General features: G+C 47.8%; 1 protein-coding gene across 1 annotated transcript in view; it reads right to left on the bottom strand.

The window, feature by feature from the left end:
- Positions 1 to 17,992: 17,992 nt before the first annotated feature.
- The window catches only part of LOC122387091 (B-cell receptor CD22-like), an 85,102-nt gene continuing 78,632 nt past the window's right edge, over positions 17,993 to 24,462 (bottom strand). Inside the window, exons 12-13 of the mRNA XM_043376928.1 lie at positions 21,773 to 21,891; positions 17,993 to 20,147 (exon numbers count right to left, since the gene is read on the bottom strand). Coding sequence (XP_043232863.1) covers positions 20,049 to 20,147; positions 21,773 to 21,891 — 218 coding nt within the window. The 3' untranslated portion in view covers positions 17,993 to 20,048. The remainder of the gene's footprint in view (positions 20,148 to 21,772; positions 21,892 to 24,462) is intronic.

Genomic DNA, 24,462 nt, shown 5'->3' with positions numbered 1-24,462 from the left:
AGGGGCTGTGCCCTGCCCTGTCATCAGGCCCTGTGGTGTCTCCCGCCCTCAGGTCCCGTGCCGTTTCCCGTCCTCATACCCCGTGCCCTTACCTGTCCTCAGAACCCGTGCTTTGTTCTGCCTTCATGCCCTGAGCCTTGCCCTGCCCTCAGGCCCCATACCCTGGCCCTGTTTCACCGGTGATAGCAGCACGCTGCTATTACACGTGTCAAATTGGGTTTCCATGGAGACATCAACAGGCCCATTGCTCAAACACTACCACAAGTATGACGTCAGCTCGCGGAATTTGATAGCAGCGTCCGTGAAACACCGCCCACGTCTTGTCATACCTTCGGGGCCCGAAGGTATGACAAGACGTGGGCGGTGTTTCTGGCCTTGTGCCATACCTGTGTCTTATGTCTTGCTCTACCTTTAGGTACTATTTCTTGCCCTGCTCTAAGATCCTGCGTGTTGCCCTGCCATCAGGTGTGTTGATCATCAGGTGTTCTAAGGCCCTGTGTCTTGCACTACTCTCCGGCCTTGTGTAATGATAGCCTCAGACCCGCGCCTTGCCTTGCCCTCGGACCCTGCATCCTACCCAGCGCTCAAGTATCCGTCTTATCTTAGCTTCATGGCCTGTGCCTGCCCTGTCCTTAGAGCTCACTGCTCAGACTCTGTGTCCTGCCCTTCCCTTAAGTCCTGTTTAGAGATGTCAAGTTGGAGCCCGCAGGCCCGGAGCCTGGCCCAAAATCCGGCCCTACAGGGCTTTTGCATGCACAGTGGATTGTATCATTGTTTTGAGGTGCCTCATCGAAACGCATCGACTGATATACGACATGATCTATCTTGGTCACGAAATGACCTTAATGTGAGGTCAAGTTCTGACCTTGACATTTCGAGGTAAAAATGAGAGAAGAACGATCGTGCAAACGAAAATTTTCTACCTTTTTTAGTTCAAAAGCTTTTCATGAAACCTATATTGACAAAAATTGTAATTTTACCCGTTTTTGGCTATGGAGCCTTAACCGTTGATCTAAACTCAATTCTGACGAAATATTGACAAAAGAGCTGTTCAAGATATATCGATTGCTTTTCTCCTATCGATTACGCCCTCCTAGCTATCATATAGTTTTTGAGATACCGGCACGTTTTCCGAAAAAAATATCGCATCATTGCGAAGTTTGACATTTGATGGCATACGGTCAGATCAGGGCCGTCATGGCCGTCTGGCCATAGGAGGATATAGAGGGGGCCACGGCCCGACGGGGCCATGCTCCCCCTCCCCCAAAGCGCCCGGAAATGGCACAAAATCGACACATTTCTGGGCATAATAATTAAACAAAGGAACTTTCATTGGGAAAAGTTTGGGTTATATTACATGATAGGCAGCTCAGTAAGGAAGCGAAATCCGAAGGATCCAAAGCATCCGTTCATCCAAAGCATTAATCTATGATGGATTTTTTATGTAGCTTTAGAATCCGATGATTTCTTGTCGCAACTTAGGTGGGTACTGTTTGACCTTACGTCATCTAATTATTTCAAACACATAGTATATTCAATGCAAATTGGCAATGTTTTAGACGTCAACCTCTATTTTGAATCGATTGATAAGGGTGAAAAACGAATGAAGAGACGTATGTATCACATTTTAATCATGTGCATATTCATTTTTATTCTCTAAGCATAGGTGCAATTTGGTGCGTCAAGGAAGGTCAAACACGCCCAACGCCGTTCAGGAAAACGAGTGACTATAACAACAATGTAAATGTCGTTAGGATTTTAAATGACCTTTTCCTCGAGCTGGAAAAGGTCATTTAAAATCTTAACTACATATATCAAGATGTTCCTCGCTAGAGCACTGCATACTATTTCTTCAATGTAAATGTCATTAAATCGCCGGTCCGCCCTTTGAATGCGGATAAAGAACGCACTACGACTGGGCGAATTTCGAGACTGGCCAAAAGCAATCACAGCCCGCTCCCAATATCCCGCTTGCAGTGCCCCTCCACCAGCACAGTATACAATGTATCTGTACATTATCTCACTTGCATTATATACTATTTCGCTTGCAATGTGCCCTTTCCGATCAAAAGTGTGCCCTATGCCACCTTTGGGACGCAGTGAAAAATCCTTAAAATATGCCCTGTCAGTCTCAGTGAGCCATTTACCTATCACAAACATGCAATTTGCAACATAAGAAAGATCAATCGCATCGAAGATCTCTTAGACATCTGTTTGCTGTTTTGCAAAAAAAAACTTCATATTTTCTTACTGTTAACCCGGTAGTTGCTGGGGTATTTCGCCACCCACCGTTTGCTGGGGGGGGGGGGGGGGCGTTAAACGCCCCCAGCCGATAACTCGAGAACCAATAGGCGCAGCGAAACGCACGAGGCGGCAAACGAAAGAACGCGACGAGACGCTTCAGATGAGTACTTTAAAGTTGAATTTTGAGGTCACAGGTCGGGTCAAGGTCAGGTCAAACACCTGAAATCGGACTTTCAGTAGCATGGACTTCAGGACTTCGCAATGGGCGGCTCTCGTCATAAACTCTGTCAAAACGGTGCACAATCCATCATATAAGGCCTGCAAGAGTGTCAGCTCCATGTAGGGGTCAGTCAAGCATAGGTCAGGGTCAAGGTCAGGTCAACCGGGTAGGCACATATCCCCGAAAATCAAAACTGATATTCGCAGCCTGTGACACATGTTTTATGGCCAATTTGGGGCGTAGAACACGATGGTGACATTCATTTTGTCATATGTGTACGTGTTTGGCTCAAAAAGCTCAATTTAAGAAATGCATGTATCATGGTCGTGAAGTAGTCACGATAAATTGCCAAGATTCAGTTCAAGATTTTGAAAAATGCGGATCGATAATCAATAATCGAAGATAGCCAATTGATTGTTCATGGTATTGGCAGTCTAATGGCGTTTACGGCATGCCTGTATGTCTGTTCTGTGATTTTATATGATTTTTTGAACATATGCCATTTTTGGTCAAAAACTCAGAAAGCATGACGTCACTAAAACCTCGATATCTAAAAAATTTCCGACCGATTTTTTTGAAACTTTGTCACAATACACTTCAATCAATTCCCTACAGGAACCCAAAATTTGGCGCGCCTGCGGCGCGCCGTTTTTATGCTATGGCCCGGCGAAAAAAGTGGGGGCGTTTAACGCCCCCCCCCCCCCAGCAACTCGCGGGTTAACAAACTCACAAACCTTTTACTGCTCATGGGCGACTCGTCGACCCATTGCGACCCCGTGTTTGACTGTTCGGCCGCCGAGGGGTCTAACAAGGAACAGCTGCACAGCACGCACAAACTTAGCGCGAAAATCAGACGCGGTGCTGCCATGACTATCCGCTGCAGCGGCTGGGGCCCGACTGAGGCTCACGGGTGCAGATCCACTCAGGACAGCCAGCCGCCGTCAGCCGGCTTCTCGAGAAGACCGTTTTGGCAGCCGCTGCAGTGTGTATGTATGTCAGGGACGCGGGATAACACAAAACCGCTCAACTTGTGGTAAAGTCATTGTAGTTCCTGATGCTTGGTGCAGGCGCATTTATTTTGGAAAGAGACATGACTGGTACCGAGACGAGATATAACTTCTGACGAGGTCGATAGAAGATTATAGTAAGAACAGCAGTGAATACGGTCAAGGACAAGCTCATATCAGATATTTTGTGGTTAAACAACTTCTTAAAACGTACATTGCTTCCGTGTAACTGACTCTGAGAACGTAATCCGGAGAGCCGGATGCAGTCAGTTTCATGGACTGTCGAAAATATCTTCTCAACATCGATGATTATTTCACAACGTGTCAGTGATCTGGATATAATTATGATGCCTTGTTGTCTTTCTTCATTTTTTTTCAGCTTATCCTCTTCATTTGCCTTATTAAAAAAACTAAATACTCGCTACATTTATATAATATTTGAATTCAATTCGTATTGTCTAGGGTCCGACTCCAGGCTCTTAAATGTCATGTAAAATGCATTATCAATCATTCTATTGCACAGATAGCTGACCAATAGACCGGCCAACATATGCTGTCTTGTTATGCATTAGCTTTGGTACGGTTTGAATTAAGTTAACCTATGGCCCTATATTTGTTTGTGAAGGCCCATGAATTTAAAGAAGTGGAATTATATAGTGTAACGACCTATTCGTGAACAAAGAGAATGAGCTTAATTCTAAAAGGGCCATGCTTCACATACATCGTAATTCACATCCGATCAAAATATCTGTTTAGATTATTTAAAAGTGCAATTACGTTGTAGATGAAATCCCATGCAGCATTGGTCGCGTGGGAATATTACCGCTTCCGGCAGGCCTATTTAACGGGGTGTCAATGTATTCAAACATGCCGCAGCTGGGTGGTTACGACCGAAGCCGGCCTGTCGCCTGTTTGCTATGTGGCCTGTGGAGCCATTACCCTTTGACCATGTGGGAGGCCGGGTTCTCATGGGACAGACCGAGACCCCGTCAGGGCGCGAGGCATCGTGGTCCCGTGGTCAATTTGACAAAGTTCCGTGGATAACTTTCGGTTATGGTAATCTACCTGAAAACGGTTGCGATTCAACTGTTTTGCGTATGTACAGCCCTCTGCAAACTGGGTGGTAGGTATTCTTTTTTCGACAAAAACGAGAATAACGCGAATACTATGCTATCGGTCATTCGGAAATCGGGACAGCAAGACGCACGAGACTCCGCACCCTAGATTGGCATCATTTCCGTATTCATTTTCAATCTAGTTCGGCAACAAAACCCAAAAGCTTATCCCTCGCCCTGGCAGGGCATTTTTCATAACACGGCCTGGCAGGGGGGGGGGGTCGATGCGACCCCCCTTGTGATTGGCTCCTATGGCACCTAGAAACACCAAATTTGGTAGGTAGGTGGGCCCCCTGGAGTTCTCGCCCCGGTGCAAATTTGGTTGCTCTAGGTCAATATTTAGGGTTTTTGGGGGGTATAAATGTAAAAATTTCGCTAAAAACAGGTCAAAAGTTTTTCGGTTATAACTTTTGATCTAATTAAGATAGAGCAAAAAGAAAAGCACCAGTGAACTCAGCACGTCAAGGCGCGTCGAATGATATAATTTTTAGCTTGCTTCAGTGTACTTAAAGTTTTTCTTAAATTTTAAGTAAGCTTAAATTAATGAATTAAGTTCAAGTTAACCGGGGGGCCACTGGCAGGGACAGGCCCAATTAGCCGTGTCCTAGGAGCAAACTGTGAAACTTGGCGTAATGCCAGGCACTCGGCGCGTCCGCTAAGTTACCGTCTGTCCCATACGTGTCGCTAAGATCGTTGTTTGAAATGGGAAATGGGCTATGATGAGAACTTTGTAAGAGGGTCTAGTGAACACGAATCAGCCACCGCTCCTATGACCCATCCGGGCCAACCCGGGACCGGTCTCTTCGACAGGGGCCGGTCGGCCGGCCGGGCGTGCGGGGCGCCGGCCCTACAAGCCGACGGCTCGCACGCCCGGCCGGTGGATAGGGGGAGCCGCCCGCGATACCGTTCGCCGGGCGGCTCGGGCGGTGGCTGATGGCCCTTGTGGGACTGTGTAGAAGGTGGATGTGAGCGGGCTGTTAGAGCGGTCTGTTTGTCAAGTGGCTATGTTAATAAACGTTGAGAAACGACAAAAAAAAAATTAAATTTAAAAAAAAAGTTCAAGTTAACCAAATTGCATCATATCGCATATCATTCGATTCGTCTGATCACCAAGAACACAATGATACCATTTTTTAAGCACTAGCGTCATTATGTGCCAAGTTATTGGCAAAAACGTCATTTGATCTCAGTTGACCTCATTTGACCTGACCCATGGATAAGTACACCAAACAAAGAAGCACCAAGTGACCGGCTGTTAAGTACTGTGGTTTCAAAGCACAAAAGTGATGGAACGAAGCGGATATCTCCACTATTTTCCGAATTTAATATTTTCCCTTAGGCTTAACTTTACGACGTAATGACCTCTAACTGACCTCAGGTCAGTGACCTAAAAAAACCCGAACTATATGTTATACAACTCGGTGAACTTAGCACATCCTGAAAGTGTGAAGGAAATCAGTCCAAAACTGTGAGTTGGACAGGTGCAAAAAGAAAATTGAACCTTGTACCGGTTTTTCTGACCTGGTGACCTGACCCAAGGTCATCCGGACCTGAAATTTTCAGGTCATATGTAAAAAGGTTGCCCCATAGGCTGTGTTAAATTTGGCGGCGCTGCGCGCCGCCGTTTTTATGCTATCTTCGAAAAACCTTAAGGGGGGGGGTGGGGGGGGGGGGGTCGCATCGACCCTCCTGCCAGGGCGAGGGTTATAGTTGACTCCAAAACAAACTTTTGCATTTTGTTGCCACACAAGGTGGATACTTTGCTTAGTGATAGGACTAATCGAAGGAGTGGAGCATGACGCATCTTTTTGCAGTGATTTCCGACCGACTGATGGCTAGCCTTTGAGTTATTATCGGTTTTGTCGAAAAAAAAGAATACCTACCACGCAGTCTGCTGAGGGCTGTACTTACAGGTCTATCGGGACAGCCACCTAATTTTCAGTATCATGCAATTCGAAATCAATAAATGAAGCTATTTCACGTGAGATCTTACCTACATCTTGATATCGCAATGGACAGGATGTTGCGCTCAACTGCTTACCTCATGTTCTCCAATGTCCGTCAGACTGAGCGCGAGCACTCAGCAGGGATGCTCACTTTGAATCTCCACTTGACGCCGCCGTGCACTCAAACTGCGGCTGTGGCCTGTGCGTTGTGGTCTGCAGCACGCTCGGGCTAGCTAGGCTGACGGCCGCAGCAGCATTATATTCGATCGACGTGCGACTAACAAACCACGAACGACCTTGGGACGTGACGAGAAATACAACATAGACGAGAAATAACCACGTCCTGCGTTCTAAACACATCTACATGCAGCAGACTACTCAGTAGACAGTAGGTACTTACAATAGTCTTTTAAGTCTGACATGGAGCTTGAAGGCTGAAGCTTTAGGGTATTCAGGGCAAAAGATTGCCAATTTCTGTACTCCAGAAAAAGACAGAGGTGACAGATGAGCATAAAATAAACTCTGCACCACTGCGGAGCCTGCAGGATGTCAGTCGATATCTCATCCGCATCTCAATCTGAGAGGGGGTGTCCAAATGGGGTTATGTGGGGCTGGGGGAGGGAGAGATTGGGTAGTTGTGTGGGAGAGCAGGGCGACCTTCACGTCTGTGTTGCTGGCCTTGAGGACCCGCCGGTGTTGCAATGTGCATCTAGCCGGTGCCCTGTCATCTTCTGGTGGCAGATATGCGCTGGTCCGATGTGCGTGGAGTAGTGCGCTTGAAGTGGAACGGATTGTGTGCTGCCCAAGAGCGGTGATTGGAGAGTGCCAATAATGCTGCTGAGGGTAAGTCAGACGCATGTTTTATTTAGCGTTGCTGAATTATGTGCATTGCCTAAAATATTTTATAGCGGAATGTTGCCGAATTAAATGGGGCTCCTAACTAATTAACTATCAAAGCACTATGCCTATAACCGCCCTAATGGCAGAACGCTTGGTGTTCCTAAAATCTTTTTTTTTTCCATAAATGTATTTATTTCACTCACATACAGGTTGCTTAAACAATTATTGCACCCATGACTCCTCTTATTCGGCTGTCACTCTAATAATCCACGCTATGTTTCAATTCGGGACGTCCAGTCACGCTAGAGGAACATAAGAGACTGCAGAGCAAAAATAAAAAAGCGAAAACTGCCCAGTGTGACCCGGGTTTCATCAATAACATTTCTAATTCACATTCTCTTCACACATAATCGCGAACCAATTCTGTATAGGCACCTAGGTATATAACACCCGCCAGCTGACATTTTATACCAAATAAATTGTCCACACCAACCACAGACCGCGCAAAAAGTAAGTAAAGAAAGTAAAAGTAAACAAAAATTTAACCATGTTCGGGCACAAGTGTGACAATATTTTAGATACTCAGCAGGAACTGAAGGGGCGGCAGCGGAGCGGCAGACGGAGGCGGTCAGTGTTTTGAACATGTCATTATCTGCTCCAGGAACGGAGAGGGGGCGCCACTACATCCAGCAGTAGGTGGCGCCACCGCACCGGCCGGCCACGGGCCGCCATCAGATGCCGCCCCCACACAGCAGCGCTCGAGAGTGGGAAGGATCATAGAAGGATATATCTTAGGGCATTGGATGTAAATAAGCAGTAAATAAGCAGCATTGGAGATAAATATATCATTCAGGCTACTGATTGATATATGAGTGATGGAGAAAGTTTTCCGGTTCACCGTTGTGCGGCGCAAGGCGAGGCAGCCTGGTTCTTATTGGTTGTTTGAGCCGAGTGTATTTTGGAGCTTACTCCATTTATTTTCGAAAACTTTCATATCATTACCGTTCATTGCAATATATTTTTCAGTTTCATAATCTCGTTTGATGCAGAGTTTAAAGTTATGTATTGATGGTTTTGTTTCTTTATATCTTGCGTCGTATATACAGAGTTTTGCAACTGTTACTATATGAGTAAGCAGTGCGTTTTCACTGTCACCAAAACATTTAGTTTTATCATTAAGTTGGCCAATTACATTTGTGTGTAAGAAGCGAGAAAGATCTTCCCAAAATATGCGAACGTGTGGGCATGTGATGAATAAATGTTTTAATGTTTCAGGGTTACGATCACAGAAGGTGCATCGATCATGATCTCTGCGATTTATTTTGAATAAGAAGGAATTTGTTGTTAGTATTCTCATAGCAAACTTATACTGAAAGGATGTATACCGTAACAAGCTAGTACTGGTTTTAACTGTCAGGGCAGATCCTTGTTCAAAACACCCCACATCTTGTTTCCATTTATTTTCTATCCTTATCATATCCGTATCACTCCTAATATTGCTGTTTAGGGCACTTCTATTAAATGTTTTTGTGTAGCTATCGTGATTAAGCAAGAAATACATGCGAGCAGGAATATAGGGGCGCTCCTGCTTCCACCCGTCAGGCTGGTCTCTTCTCAGGTGTTGTGGAAGACTGTGTAGCAGGCTGTGATAATCTAGGTAATTGCAGTTAATTCCATAGATTTCTTTAAATCTCTCCCACGATAGAATTTTATTATTCTCAAAAAGATCTCCTATAATGTGCACGCCTCTTCTCTCCCACTTACGATATGCATTTTTCCTGAACTTTGTATGGTCTGAGTGGAATATATTTTCATTATTGATGTTCTCAGCAGGTATATCAAAAATATTCGAAAAATGCATCCATATCGTAACTACATTTTTCCAAAATGGATTGGTGATAGATTTTGCCACTTCCTTAAGTGCAACAACTCCATAGTTCCATATGAATTCCCTTTGCAACTTAAGCGGTATCAGTGTATACCACGTGCTCTTACTACCTTTAACAAATCGTTTAACCCATTTCATTTTTAGGGATTGAATGAAAGAGCCAGTGTCTATCATTGACAGACCATTTTCATTTATTGACTGACACAACCGTCGTCTTCTCACCGGGTTTCTTTTGGATCCCCATATAAAAGTAAAGAACATTGCATTTAAATCTTTTATAAGTTTATCACTAGGATTTGGTAAGGCAGAAAGTATATGTGTGATTTTAGGAAGCAAAAGTGATTTAGTTATCGCTATTTTCCCAACTAACGATAAACATCTGCCCTGCCACATAGCTATGGTTCTCAAAATTGCATCTTTTTTACGTTTTATGTTTTCATCTGTTATATTCGCACATTTGGGAGTAAATGTTACACCGAGTAACTTGAGTTCTTTTACCCAATCCAGTTCTATTTCTGGACATATTTTGGTTTCCAAGTTTGCACATTCACCTATCCACATTGCATGACACTTTGAGATATTCGGCTTAAGGCCCGAGTACTTTGAAAACCACCCGAGCTCTTTAAACACTTCTCTCAGGCTTCTATCAGATCCGTCTAAAAACAGCGTCGTATCATCTGCGTATTGTATTATTTTAGCTGCCTCATTGTTAAGTTTTATTCCTTTGATACGCTCGTTCTGCCTCACTTTATTTGACAGGATCTCGGCACCGATTATAAAGAGGTAGCATGATATCGGGTCTCCTTGTCTACAGCCTCTTTCCAACAATATCTGTTCTCGGCTAAGCTCACCATTATACGATATTCTCGAGAAAGTATTCCTGTGTAGACACCAAAACATATTGATGAACTTCTCGCTAAATCGAAACTTTCGCAAGCAGCTCTCAAGGAATTTCCAGTTCATTACATCAAATGCCGATTGAAAGTCTATAGAAAGTAGAAGTCCTTGTTTGCTGCTGTGCTGTGCTTCCCACAAAACGTCATATGTTGTACGAATGTTTTCTCCAATATATCGATTCCTTAGAAAAGCTGTTTGATCCGAGTGAATAATATTATTAAGCACCTTTTTTAATCTATTTGCTATGGTTCCAGCTAACATTTTGTACGTCGAATTTAGTAGGGTTATAGGTCTCCAGCTCGATATAAAATTTTTGGGTTTAGACGGTTTGGGTACTAGTGTTATGATACCTTCTCTTTGTGTAATAGAAAGCTCTCCTCGTTTAAGACCGTATTCAAGAGATCTAAAAACAAACCATTTCAAGTCACCCCAGAAAACCTTATAAAATTCATATGGGAAGCCATCTGAACCTGGACTTCGGTTATTGCTAAAATGCATAAGAGTGGCTCCGATTTCCTCAATCGTTATATCTCTTTCCAGGAGTTCAGCTTCCTCATCAGTAAGTGTCGGCACATTCACCTCATCTAAATACGCATTTATTTCAGAGTTCGTTCTATCGGAGCCTCTCGCATACAGCTTAATAAAATGTTGACTTAGTTCACTTAGAATTCCATCGGAGTCCTTAACTATGCGGTTTGTCACATTCAAAGAAGGTATTAATTTACTTTCGAAATTTCTCTTTTCCATTTTCAAGAAGTAACTAGACGAGCCTTTCTCCCCTTCCTCATACCATCTGGCCCTAGAACGAATGATCCTTCCTTCATTGGCAGCAGATCTCAGGTTTTGTAATTCATATTGCTTCTCGTTAATTTCGGACATATCTCTTGATGTTGGGTTTGGAAGAGATTCTAATGTCTGGAGTTCCGTTAGCTTGCGTTTTTCTAAAACATTTCTCTGCCTTGCTTTATCTATCGTATATCTGATTGTTCGAGCTCTGATTTGCATTAGCAGAGTTTCAAGGAATAGTGAGTCATCAATTATCATTTGTACATGCTGCCTGGCTTCCTGACTAGAAATATATTCAGATGAATAAATTGGACATGCATACTCGTGCACAACGTTCCTGATCGTCTCCTTTACAATGTTGAGGTAAGTTAAATCTTTAAGAAGGGAACAGTTAAATTTCCACAAACCTCGTCCTCTCGGTTGAGAGGTCAAATTTAGACGTAGTGACACCCTGGAATGATCAGATCTATACGCAGGTAAGATTTCGCACGAAACCGTTTTATCTAAAATCGATTGGGAGACAAGAAAGTAATCTATCCTGGAACATTTCACTGGATTGCTTTTTCGCCACGAGAATTGTTTCCTGTCACCATTTTGTAGTCGCCAAACGTCATGGAGGTTAAGTTTTTGGCAACTATCATGTATTACTTTTCGAGACTGTGCTCGCCTGTCATGAGATACATAATTATATGAATCAAGTTCTGGGTTTAGAAAAACATTCCAATCACCACAGATTATTAGATGTTCTTCCCTATCGGGAGTAGCGAATTTGAAAAATTCATCAAAAAAAATTGATTCATCTCTCTCGGGAGGACCATAGACATTAGCTACTCTCAGATTTTCGCCGTTAACCTCTAAAGTCAAAAGTATTGCACTTCCTTTTTCATTTGTCACCATGTCGATGACTTTGCACGCTGTTTTATTTTGTATTAAAATGCCAACTCCTCCTGCAACTGAGCTTAGCGGTGCGAGGAATGCTCTGCCTCCCCACTCATTTCGGAAAAGGTGTTCTTTGCCAGGGGTGATGTGTAGCTCTTGTAGGCATATTATGTCAGCGTTTTGGCTTCTCAGAAAGTCAAACACATCCTTCCTCTTTGAAAAGTTACCTAGTCCTCTCACATTAAATGTTATGATTTCTAAATCCCACGACCTGCTATTCATGATGATGGAATTTAGTATATTGGGTTCTTTGGGATGTAGTGATTCGAGTTTTCATGGATAGAATGGGAATGGGTGTCTCACAGCGCCGCTGCAGGGGCCGGCAACCTGAAGCAGCCACTCGGCCGGCCGGGCCAAGCAACCACACATACCACCGATCCGCGGCGCCGCTCCCCTTGCGCCCCCAGAAGCAGACGGCGACCAGCGTCGTCCTCTCTATCGTTACACTTGCAGACGAGTCCAGCCTCAGTCCGCCGCCCCGCAGCCGCCGCTCCAGCCCCTCACCGCCATCGGAATAACGCGTGGATTGATCTGCGCACAAGAAAACATTATCAGAGCCAAGTAGAGAAGATCGATTTAAACATTCACTGGACATACACCTGATCAGTTGCAATCTACAGCAAAAAAGAAAGAAAAAAGAAAAGAAAGTTCAAATACACTAAAAATGAGCACAACCGGTGACCATGTTAAACAACATACTAGGTAAGGACAGTTCATATATTTTTAGCCTAATTTCTTTATCACATATCTTTGTACACTAATTATTTGACGCTGTTCATAATCGTTTGCATGTAGTGGAACGGTAGTTACCTGTTTTAACACACGGAAAGTCACTTGGGCGCTATGAATGCTTACGTATTTAACATAAAAATGTCAGCCGCTACTCCGGGCACAAATAGATATGCTAGATTAAGCAGTGAAGCTCGCCGGCCGGCGAAGAGCCATCTCTCTAATACAAAAAGTTACTTGATGGGCTACTAGCCAATAACCATACTTATACAGCATCCAGTCGAGGCGCAGACTCCGCGAGCCAGCCGAGTCCAACGCGACAGCGCCGCGTCCACCAGCTTCCATCCCAGCAGCAGTAGCGATGACAGCGCCAGTAAGACACCGTCGATAACGCAGCCAGACCAGCCAGGCGTCCGGAGCCACAGGAGCCGCTTTGACGCAGTCGATGCTAGCTGTACTTGCAGACAACAGCGCCGTAGGCGATCATTGATCCAGCCCGGCCGGTCCACCCGGAGTCACCGGAGCCACCGGAGCCGTCCGGAGCCACGGGAGCCGACACGACGCAGCCAGGGGCCGACTGAGTCGGGCAGGCGGTACTGCAGACAACAGCGTCGAAGTCGATGATCGAGCCAGTCTCGCCGGCCTGTCCGGAGCCACCGGAGCCGTCATGGACAGGCCGTCCGGAGCCACAGGGGCCGACACGACGCAGCCGGGGCCGACAGAGTCAGGCAGGCGGTACTGTAGACAGCAGCGTCGAAGGCGATGATCGAGCCAGCCTCGCCGGTCCACCCGGAGCCACCGGAGCCTCATCGACAGGCCGTCCGGAGCCACAGGGGCCGACACGACGCAGCCGGGGCCGACTGAGTCGGGCAGGCGGTACTGTAGACAGCAGCGTCGAAGCCGATGATCGAGTCAGCCTCGCCGGTCCACCCGGAGCCACCGGAGCCTCATCGACAGGCCGTCTGAGTCGACACGCCACGGCGCGGCAGGGCCGACGGAGCCGGGCAGGCGGCCCTCACGCGGACAGCAGGAGCAAAGCCGATGACCGCGCCGGCCCAGCGGGGCGCCGCGGGTCATCGGAGCCAGCACAACGCATCGCCAGCCGATTGGCAAGGATCACGCAAGCAAGGTCAGAGTCACAACATTTCACCAGCACACCGCTCAGTGGCTCCAGCGGCCGATCCAGCGATCGCACTCTACCGGCCAGGGGCAGGCCCGCGCCTGTCGCCAGGGCGGCGGCCGCCCCCGCCATTTTCCCGTCGCCCTCCATCTTCTACCACAGAGAAGCCAAGTTCACGTACTCTGTCGATCGTCTCGACTCGCACGCCCGCTGCGAACTTCTCCGGCTTGAAGTATACATGACCTCCACGTGTGTAAACCGTATGCAGCTTCTTTTCCTTTTTCGCTCCGAGCAGGCTGCGGTATATTTTGCTGCGCAGCGGAGTGAGACTTTCATTCACATAGAGATCTTTGCCGTGAAGTTCGAGACGACGCCACATCACTTGGTCTCTTATGCTACCCAGACCAGATCTGACAAACCTCACGATGACACGATTGTTGGGGCCTGGCAGCCTGTGGGCCCGATCCACATCCGATTCGCGCATGTTCAGACCTCCCAGACATCGATTCAGTGTCGCCACCACCAGTGCCGGTACGTCCTCGGGCTCATCGGTCGCCGTACCGACACGCCGTCCGCCTCTCTCTCCTCTCGCCATCCCCGCCGCACTCGCTCTTCCCGCCTCCTCGGGCCGTGCCCCCGGGCCATCGGCGGATCGGTCGGTCAGGGCGGCGTCAGCAGGGCCGCGCGCCAACCGTTGGGCCGCCTGATGGGGCGCCATGGCTGCACCAGATAATATCAGACATGGGAGTCGCGATATAATCTCAGATTCCTCAATCCTTGCCTGCACTCCACGCAGTTCTTCTTTCGTTTCAGTTAGCTGCTGTGTTAAATCTTCGATTATTCCGTCCTTTTCCTCTATATGACGTTCGAGATCTCCCACTCTGTCACTGAGTGTGTCTAACTGTGTCTGTACGATATCTCGCAAGGTGTTCAGCTCGGTCGACAGAAAGACACGCATGCGACTCTCGAGGTCTTCCATCGCGGCGTCATATTGTTCTTTGAGCGATTTTTTGTTTGACGGAGAGGGCTCACCTTTGCGATCTCGTTTTCCTGCCGGTGCCACAGAGTCTCCTGATTCGGATCGGTCACGCTTTCCGGCAGCATCGTCAAAACCGCGCACCAGCTCGCTCACTGTGTTCCTAAAATCTATTGCGTATCGAGTTTTGTTGATAAGGGTATACATATCAACGTTTCTTTTGTTTCTACTTGAAGTTTAAATGCTTAAATTATTTAAACATTGCAGCAAAACCAACCAAACGAACAGATAAAACGACAATTACAATACAGTTAGAACAGCTGTATTTTATGTATAATTTATTAATTGAAATATATCCTTCGAAATTACGTTCTCGGTTCGAGCCTCGACAGCTTGAGGCGTATTTAGAAACACATTGCACCATGTATAACCACACGCACCTATAGTTATTCCTTCACCAATTGCATATAATTAGTCCTGCTACGAATTACCGGCGAATGACAATGGTCTGAATGTATCACATAACTTTCCATCGATTTACCAAATTAGGGGAATACCGGTCTCACTTGTATATTTACTTGGCATTCCAGAGTGAGGTTCTTTTTGTGACCAGAGTACTTATAATATCATCATTATCCCTGTGGCAATACCTACGTAGTACGTAAGCTTAGCAATTTAATGACCGGTAAGCACCGTCATTATGTATTTCTAGATACCAGTATAACGCCTTTTGGGGCGACTAACGGAGCGAGCGAGAGGGTGGGCCTTGCACGTGCGAAATTGCGAGGGGGTACCTCCAACTGACTTGTGCACGGCACCCTACTAACTGGTCTCTAGCGATGTGCCAAATTTGGGCACAATCGGCCCAGCCGTTCTCGAGATCTGGAAGCGGCACCCTGCACGTGCGCACGTGCAAAATGGGTCCCAACTGACTTGTGCACGGCACCCTACTAACCGGTCCCTAACCGTGTACCAAATTTGAGCGCAATCGGTCCAGCCGTTCTCGAGATCTGGAAACGACCCCTGCACGTGCGCACGTGCAGCAGCACCCCAACTCTGGCACATGGATATGCAGTGCCTAGTGGGTGCCTACCTACATGCCAACTTTCAGCGCAATCGGCCAAGTAGTTACCGAGATATTGCAACAATTACAAAAGTGACACCTCTTCGTTTTGCACGTGGCACGTGCATAAGGGGTCACCCACATGCATCGGGAATAGTCCAATACTTGGTAGAAGGAATGAAGCCACCCTACAAAAATTACCGCGTGTAAATCGGTCAAGTGGTTGCTGAGATATAAGCCTCGCAAAAGCGTCACGCCGGCCGTGGCCGTGGCCGGCCGGCCGGCCGGCCGGCCGCTCATACTCAGAAATTTCCGTTAATCTAAGGAAAGACTACGCTCGCTTCGCTCGCTCCGTAACCAAATGCCGATATTTCATAATTGTCATCCACCGCTGACCGATCTTCTCCACCATTTCAGTTATCACCGTGCTACTGTCTGACAATGTTGTTCTGCGCCACAACGTCTGAAGGAACCGATCAGCCACAGAGGGCAACGCAAGCTGGAGCAAAACTATCGATGAACCCGGCCATGGGTGTTGATGGTATTAATCTCACCAATCATCCTGTAGCCATCTTTTTGTGTGACGCTGACTCACATTGCATCAAGAGCAATACCAAGCAGCTTTGTCCACCGACTGTTTCGATCGCTGTTATGGAGGGAAGGACTATGCAGCTGCCAGGCATGAATAGGGACTTACTCGTGGCTCTGAGGAACTTCCAGTCGACTTTTTTGAGTGGCGCGCATGTGATCACGGGTGGAGAAGTGATTAACCAGCTGTTTAATTCGGTATTTTTGGCCTGGGCTCCCTTCTTTGAAGTGAGAGCGAGTGCATTTTTGGCGCACCGAATTTAGAACGTTTGCTGCAATACAACGGCACTTGAATGTTTCGTCTCTCACTTGCTTGCGCCATAATACAGGCCTTATTTGAGCGTGATGATTCGGCACTTTGTATTCCTAATGGTCAACAAATATTCCGTGAGGCTCATACACATAAAAATGTTCCCGTTCAGTGCTGGGTCTCTGTTGCGACTTGCGACACTGTCGCCATCTTCATACAGCTCACCAGTGGAAGTAGCTTCTCGAGTCCACCGCCAGGGGACCAGGCTTCTCAAGCTCCGTATTGCTGGCAAACGTTGCCTAAAATTGCGAGTTTGAGAGGCGAGAGAACGGTGGGGTCCAGCTAATTGAACTGTAGTTTATATCTTTGACGGGCGAGGATATTCAAGCAATGCGAGAAGTGTAGTGAAAGCTACTTGTTTACCCTTGTGTTCGTGTTATTGCTTACGCCCACTTGCCAACACATTTTGACGATTACCGGTTGCAATGAGAACATCGCTTGACACAGATGGTAACGAATGTCCTGTGCTTAGTAAACATAGAGCTTTGACAAAAAAGTATGCACTCATTACACCTTATACGAATGCGGTTAGGCCGTAGGCGTCACATGTCTCAGGCCTAAGCAGATTTTCTTACGAATCGAATCCATATCAGGGTACCGCAGAGTTTTTATTATTTGCTATTATAATTCACATTTTCAAATATAAAGAAACCTTTACAATGACAACCACCACAACAATGCTCACGATCGAATGCCACTTTTCAGCGACTCAGCTGTCTGGTGCTACTGCCTCTCGGTAAACGGCATTGGGAAGCCCCTGGTAACGTCCTCGTGAGCACAACCCACGACCACACCTTCAAGGCTTTGACGAGTATCATTCATGTCACGTCCTACACTAAAAGAAGTTCTTAACTAAGCTAATTCTGTCCTCAATAGAGTGTCAGTTCATCGGAACCAGAGACGTGAGTGTGGTAGGTACCCGCTACAACCATTATCCTTAATGACCAAAGTTGACCAAAGTACGGAGCTGTCTCAGCCGTGACATCCGTATATTATCTGTTCGTACCTGATCACACACAGTGTGGGCCGCACTCACCGGGGGCGGCGGCTCATCGCACGCACCATTTGTGCCACTCAGTGCCGGACCGGTGAGCCGAAATGAGCGCCGATCGATGACGGAGTCTGCGCTCCGTCGCCTCAGTACCGGCTCAACGACGGCCCGGGGAACGACGACGCAGTATACGCGCGCGTACCTGAGCTTGTTAAAGTCTACTTAGGATCGAGTGCGCACTGAGGATTACGGCCCACGCAGGGGCGGAGCTGGTACCCAATGCAGCTTCTTGTAACTGTGATATGGCTTTTCTGAACCGACAAACAGCTCAGATTGCTACATTCCATATATTATCAAGAAGCATGCGATTGATGCTGTTCAAAATATCAATGAGACACATTACAGAAGAGCTCACCAGCGGGCTCGGCCGCCGACGCGCGATTGGTGAGCGACAATTCTGCACACTCAGCACACTCAGCAGAACGACATGACCACGAGTAGACGGTATACAACATGGGGTGAGATCCACCCACGGGGAGGGACCCTCCCGCCCGCAGCACACTAATCGCCCGGCCTGCCTGCTGTCACGACCACACGCTCACATAACCGCACATACGTCCATGTTCCACAGATATGCGTCAGAGATATGACGAATGGGTTATATAAATGACCTCTGAAAGGGATATGCAGACTGGCGATGCTGACAGTCTGAAATGTTTAGCACTTGGACGATTAAACCCAAAGTAGGCGTAGCTTTCAAGCCGGCTTATATGGTTTCATTGCGAGGTTTGCCATCTATAAATGCGCGGATATGCCAAGTATACCACAAACATTTCAGTAGATATGTCCCGCGCGAGCAGTTCTTTGTGTGCCCATACCCCTACATGCTTTCGTTCAGACAAATCACATTCAAACAGCATGTAAAAAAGTATGATATGAATGAGTGTCCGAGCAACTGTGCGCGACAAATGAACGATGAACACCTCTCGAGATCGGAACACATCTTGCACCACAGTTAGCGAGAGTCGCAGCTGGCGAGCCGTTCGGCATTTCCTAATCCTGACATTTGTCATCGCTTTAACCGGGGGGCGGGCCGGATGCAGAGCCCACCTGGGACTGTCCGGCGGCCCACGTCGCCGCGCCGCTCCTGAGTTCCAGGAGCTGGTAGCACCTGCACGACACACACAGCCGGAGCCGGAGCATGGCGAGTCGCATTGCCAGAGTGCGAAGTCGGGAAATTTGGACCTCACGTCACCACACCAGCCATGGACGAGCGCGTGACGGCGCGGTCTGCTTAGGATGATTTAGGGCGCTGTGTGATGATTGACTGCCGCCGTCGGGTCACGCCGTGACACTGCCGTCACGGTGGTGACTGTGACGGTCGACGGAAGTCTGAACGTCACCCAGCGGCCTGTTGGGGCCAGCGGCACGCCAGGACACCCACGCGACTGCGGCGAATCCGTGGAAACCGTGCTCCACCCTTTCACGCCACACCGAACCCAGCTCCGGCTCCGCAGTCGTTCCAACCTACCACAAGACGGCGAGCCACGCCAATATTTACGAAACGGCCTTGGCAAGCCGCCTGTGTGTCTCTGACAGGCCAGCAAATACGATAGACTCCAGCTGAGACCTGCAGAAGGCGCAGTTCGGGAAACGCACCGACACAAGCCGACGGCTGCGGCGCACGCGGCGCACACTCGCGGAAGATTGCGTATAGACAAACGGCCGAGCGCGGCTCCCGGACGCGGCGTCGGCCCAAAAATACTTTCTCTGCTGTCCGACGGCGCGGTGTGCGGGTGCACCATTAACAAGTGCGACCTTCCGGCGGCGGCGAATTCCGCGCGCGGACGGAGAGCCTGCCTGGGTCAGACTCGCGGCTCGGGCGCTGCCACCGGAGCCTGAACTCAGCCCAGAGAACCATCACATACTGCTGCGGGCACGCGTTCGTTACAGGAATAAATACACGGTAACGTTTTGAAGTTGACATGAAAAATAATACTTCGCACGGAGATCGTTTTTAAGTTTTAACGAGTCACGTTGGTAGTTAAAACATCAAAGTGAAAACACCAATTTGCGACATCGACCATGTACGCACTGCGACTTTGCAACCTTCCACTCGCACCTTACGTTTGTTCCTGGCCCTGGACAAGAGCTGATTATCCTTCGCTGTTCCAGAGGCCAGCGAAGGTTTGGTGTTCGCCCATCCCAACCAGCATCCACTGGTCAGTTTCTTCCCAACGTCCGGGGCGGCCCACGTAGCTCGCTGGGTGTCTTCTCTTCTGCCGCTACCGTGCTCTTCGAGATTCCGCCACCGGCGCAGCCACCTTTCGTCCCGTCGCTTTGCCGCGGCGACAGCGCCCTCGTCCGCCGTTCGCGACACAATGCACTACTACACTACACTTTCCCGATCGGAGCCGAAAGGGTCCGTCACTGTAGTGGCTGCTGGTAGTGGCATGCCGGGGTGGATTGGCCGGCCCAGACTACCGCTCTGAAAAACGGAAATGGTGGGGTCAGGTGGCGCAGAACAGCGGCTGGTGGGCTGTTGGGAGCTGGTGCAGGTCGCAAAGGGAAGAAGAAAGCGTATTCGACAATATAATCAATAAATACTTTATAACGAAAGCAAATCCTGGCCGACTCGCTAGCTTTCGACCCAGCCGAGCGCCCGCTTTGGCCAGAGCCCTCACGTTATGCGGTACAGCATCACTTCAGGCGCACGCTACTAGCGCCATCTATGGAGAGTAGGAGGAAGTCGGCGCGGAATCCCGTGCCATGCGGCACAGCATCACTTCAGGCGCTCACTACAAGCGCCATCTATGGAGAATAGGAGGAAGTCGGCACCCGAATCCCACGCCATGCGGCACAGCATCCCTTCAGGCGCTCACTACTAGCGCCATCTATGGAGAGTAGGAGGAAGTCGGTGCGGAATCCCACGCCATGCGGCACAGCATCACTTCAGGCGCTCACTACTAGCGCCATCTATGGAGAGTAGGAGGAAGTCGGCGCGGAATCCCACGCCATGCGGCACAGCATCCCTTCAGGCGCTCACTACTAGCGCCATCTAGGAAAGATATGCAGAAATCGGCGCTCGAATCCGCCGCTTTCATACTTTCGATCCCAAGCGTCACTGATTTGTCTAGGATCTGATGCATACATCAGTGAAAGTGATCCTATACGCGTTTGTGTATGTATGTTTTTGTTATTTATTAGTTCTTTATATTATAGGCATAACGTCGGTGCATAACGTCGGTCTGGTGCCATGCACAACAGCACAGCACCGCAAACACAAACCCGACTTGCAGCGTTAATGAGGTCGCGGAGGAGGCCTCTATAAGCCGAGTTGTCATGAAATGAAGAGCGAGTTCTCAGGATCCGCGGGGTGAGCCCTCAGGTCACGAGATCCCGATCCTGTGACCCCGCGGCGATCCTACGTCCTCGGAGTGACGTGCACGTGATGGATGAAAGTGTCGAGCGCACGCGCGTGACGGTACGGTGTCAACCGAGCTGTTTAATCACCTGCTCAAATACCGACCCTCGGCGGCTAAGAGGTTTAGCGAGATATCAGGCGTTTTGCCTAGTGTAGTGCGTGATATCACTGTCTAACGTGTGCCATGGTAAATGCCAAGTCACTACGCTTGACTGCTCCGAAACCACCTGTTTTCAAGATAATCAATACATTTTATAATAATGGAGTTCATATTGGTTAACTCGACTACTGGTTGCATTAAATTACGATATAAATGAAAATTTAAACGTTAAAAAGGTGAAATGTTTTTATGACAGTCAAAATGAAGTGGCCGGGTGACAAGTTGTCATGGCAACTCGAAATCGACATGAGCAGAAGTGGTGTGGGGAAAATAAGCACATACAATTAGAATATAAAAATAATACGGAAGGAAAAAAAGATCGTGTCAAGCAAATCGCTTTCCGGCTTGGATTATATTACTCGGAAAGTATGTACATGGCAAATCCTTTATTTTCCGGAGCTAGAGGTTCACACTTCACAGAAACGGTGACAATCATATACCTACTTACCGGAAAACACCGATATCTGCGTTAGGCCAGCTGATTATAGCTTTACCAGGCCCTGTGATCGCGGTATCAGTTAACGCTCACCTGAAACGTTGCAAAGTTGACGTGGTTGAGCGGGTGCGGGCTGTAAAGCTCGGTGTGGCAGTTGTCCCTGACGACTGTCAGCCGGGGCTCTTCCATCGGGTCTCCCCTCGAGCAGCCGTCTGCAACGAAACAAAGAACAAACGCTTAGTTAATGGACATAACAGTGCATAGGAAACTTTCCTAACAAGTTTCTGACACACGACTTCAGAGTGATTGGTTATTTGTGTGCCTGCTGTTGACCAAATAAATATCTTAAATACGATGTGTTTGTTCGTAAAGTTTCACAACTTCAAGTCATTGCACGTAGTTGCTACTTGCTACAACTTTTTATTAGCCGAGGCGCTTGAAATGGTTGACTCACCCGCATATTTCTTGTACTTACATAACAATGTGTCTAAAATATTATTTATATTTCATAGTTTATATCAACCCCGACAACGGTCGTTTCTTTTGCAAACACGAAAAGCGGGTACTTGCAAATGCTTTTGCATTTGTGAATATCACAACAACCAATTCTCGTAGTCGTGAGGGCCGCCCTGTTTTATGAGCTAAAACAGGCCACATCCGACAGAGCGTCCACCTCAGCGCCGCCGAGTCGCGAGCTCTGTTTCAGGGTCGGCCGCGGTCGTAACGGCCTGTTCGGACGCCGTTCAGGCCCATCAGCACGATATACAGAGTCTCATTGGACGCCGCGGGCCATGATATTGGGCGGCGCCGGCCGTGCTCCTCCCCGCTGTGCTGCAGGCTGCCCCGCTGCCGGAACTGCGGAGCGGGTCCCCGGGGGGCCGGCGGCAGTACGCACCGGAGACGTCCCTCTGGAGCAGGCAGCTGTACGAGCTCATCGCCCAACAGTAATGAAAATGGAACGAGCTGTGCCGACTTCAGTTTCGCAGAATCAGCTATGCAAGAAGAATGGCCTAGTTGAAGTTGGCTCTGTACCCACCAGGACAGCTCAGCGGAATGAATTTTCAAATGAAACTTACGCAAGATGAAAGATGTTCATTTCTCAGTTAAAATACAATTTGTAGTAGAGCACTTCATGGGCCGGATAAATCCGTTATCCACGGATAAATCCGCGGACCGGATAGGATTGGATTCTAAATTTGTTAAAAAAGAACGGATATGGGCGGGCCGGATTTGGGAATTGAAGGTTGAACCCGGATCAAAACGGATCAAAATTTTAACATTCAACATTGAAGTTAAAAATTAACCTAATGTGCTAAGCGGCAGCGGAGGTTTGATTAAAATAATAGGCATCATTTTATGACACCCACTTGTCACAAGACTTGTATGGCTGTCTGGTCCCTTAGATTGAATTTGTTAGTCCAGTTTTGGGTGAAACCAGTTATTGGTGAAACGGATTTTTTGGAAGTTTGGCTGCAATACGGGCCATGGGTGGGCCGGATTCTGATATTCAAAGAAAGGCGGATAATGGGCGGATCTGGATATGACTTGCCGGATATGGGCCGGGCCGGATCCTAAAAAGCCTATCCGTGAAGTGCTCTAATTTGTAGGTAAGTATATTCACGAGAATACTTTTGGGCCAGTGTAAAACACTCTTCGTTCATCCAAAAACGAAAGCGTATACAAGATTCCTAAAATGCAGAGCGTCTTATTTCATTTTGCATTGTCTTTGAATTGAATAAACCAGCCTGAGCAGCAGCAAGAAGATAGAATATCCTAGACTGTCTACCCAGTCGGCTGATGTAAGCGGATCTGAGTTTTGTGTGCGTGCTGTCTCCACCAGGTTATGTCTCGGCTTGTTCCGCCTCTCTCCCGTGGGGACTCCACTGCCCTTATGTCGTGCCTCGTCAGCGCAAAAATGGAAAATGTCAATGGTGGGCCGGAAATTGTGACAGCCAACGAGGCAGATTCCGTAAACAAATTTGCGTGAATAATGCTTCTAGAAAAGGGATGGTAATTGTTTTTTGCATGCTTTTCTACAGAGTCGGTCCCAGGAGTCGAAAAAGGTTTCCAGGAAACACAGACACAAACTGCGAAGCATCTCTGTTCAGCCTCGAGACCGCCCTGCAAATGATGAATAAAATATTACCCAACTCTCAGAAGGAAGATGCAAAGGAAGATGGAAAAGGTTCATCTATCATGCTTAACCTGGCCTGTGTGGACAAGTAGCCCATTTCGCACGAAAATTATGGCAAACAAACGAAAGGAAAGCTCTGGCAGATTAACGAAGAGCGTCCAAAATCGTAATCAAGCTTTTAACTTATCTATGCAAAAGCTTCACAGAATTATGTGTGCCTAGTCCAAAAACTGTTACTGCGTGTCCTGCCTGTTGCCTAAGCACAAGACGCCTAAGCACAAGCCTATCATATCAAGACGGCAAGACGGCCTATCAGAGTCTGTCATTGCGGGTCTGTGTCCTTCCAAGATGAACGAAGCAAGCCTGCCAATATATATGTGGACACGAGGTCTTGTCAAGTCTGACGGAGCTGTCTGCCTTGTCACGTACTTTTAGAAAGAGCGACTTAAGCATATGCTTTCTTCAAATGCCAGATTTTACGGCTGGTCAGAATCCAGAAACTCACCCAACAGAACACCCTTCAAACGTATATCACCGAATGATATCCTGTACCTGAACCTTTTGGCTTTCACATATGCTTGCCCATAGACTACTACATATCTGGACTGGACACGAAATTTCGCCGATTACCATAAGGGTACTGCAGGCG

Source organism: Amphibalanus amphitrite, unplaced genomic scaffold (genome assembly GCF_019059575.1).
Source record: "Amphibalanus amphitrite isolate SeventyFive unplaced genomic scaffold, NRLGWU_Aamphi_draft 000273F_arrow, whole genome shotgun sequence".
In the NCBI taxonomy this organism is placed as follows: domain Eukaryota; kingdom Metazoa; phylum Arthropoda; class Thecostraca; order Balanomorpha; family Balanidae; genus Amphibalanus; species Amphibalanus amphitrite.
This window is presented reverse-complemented; position numbering and strand designations above follow the sequence as displayed.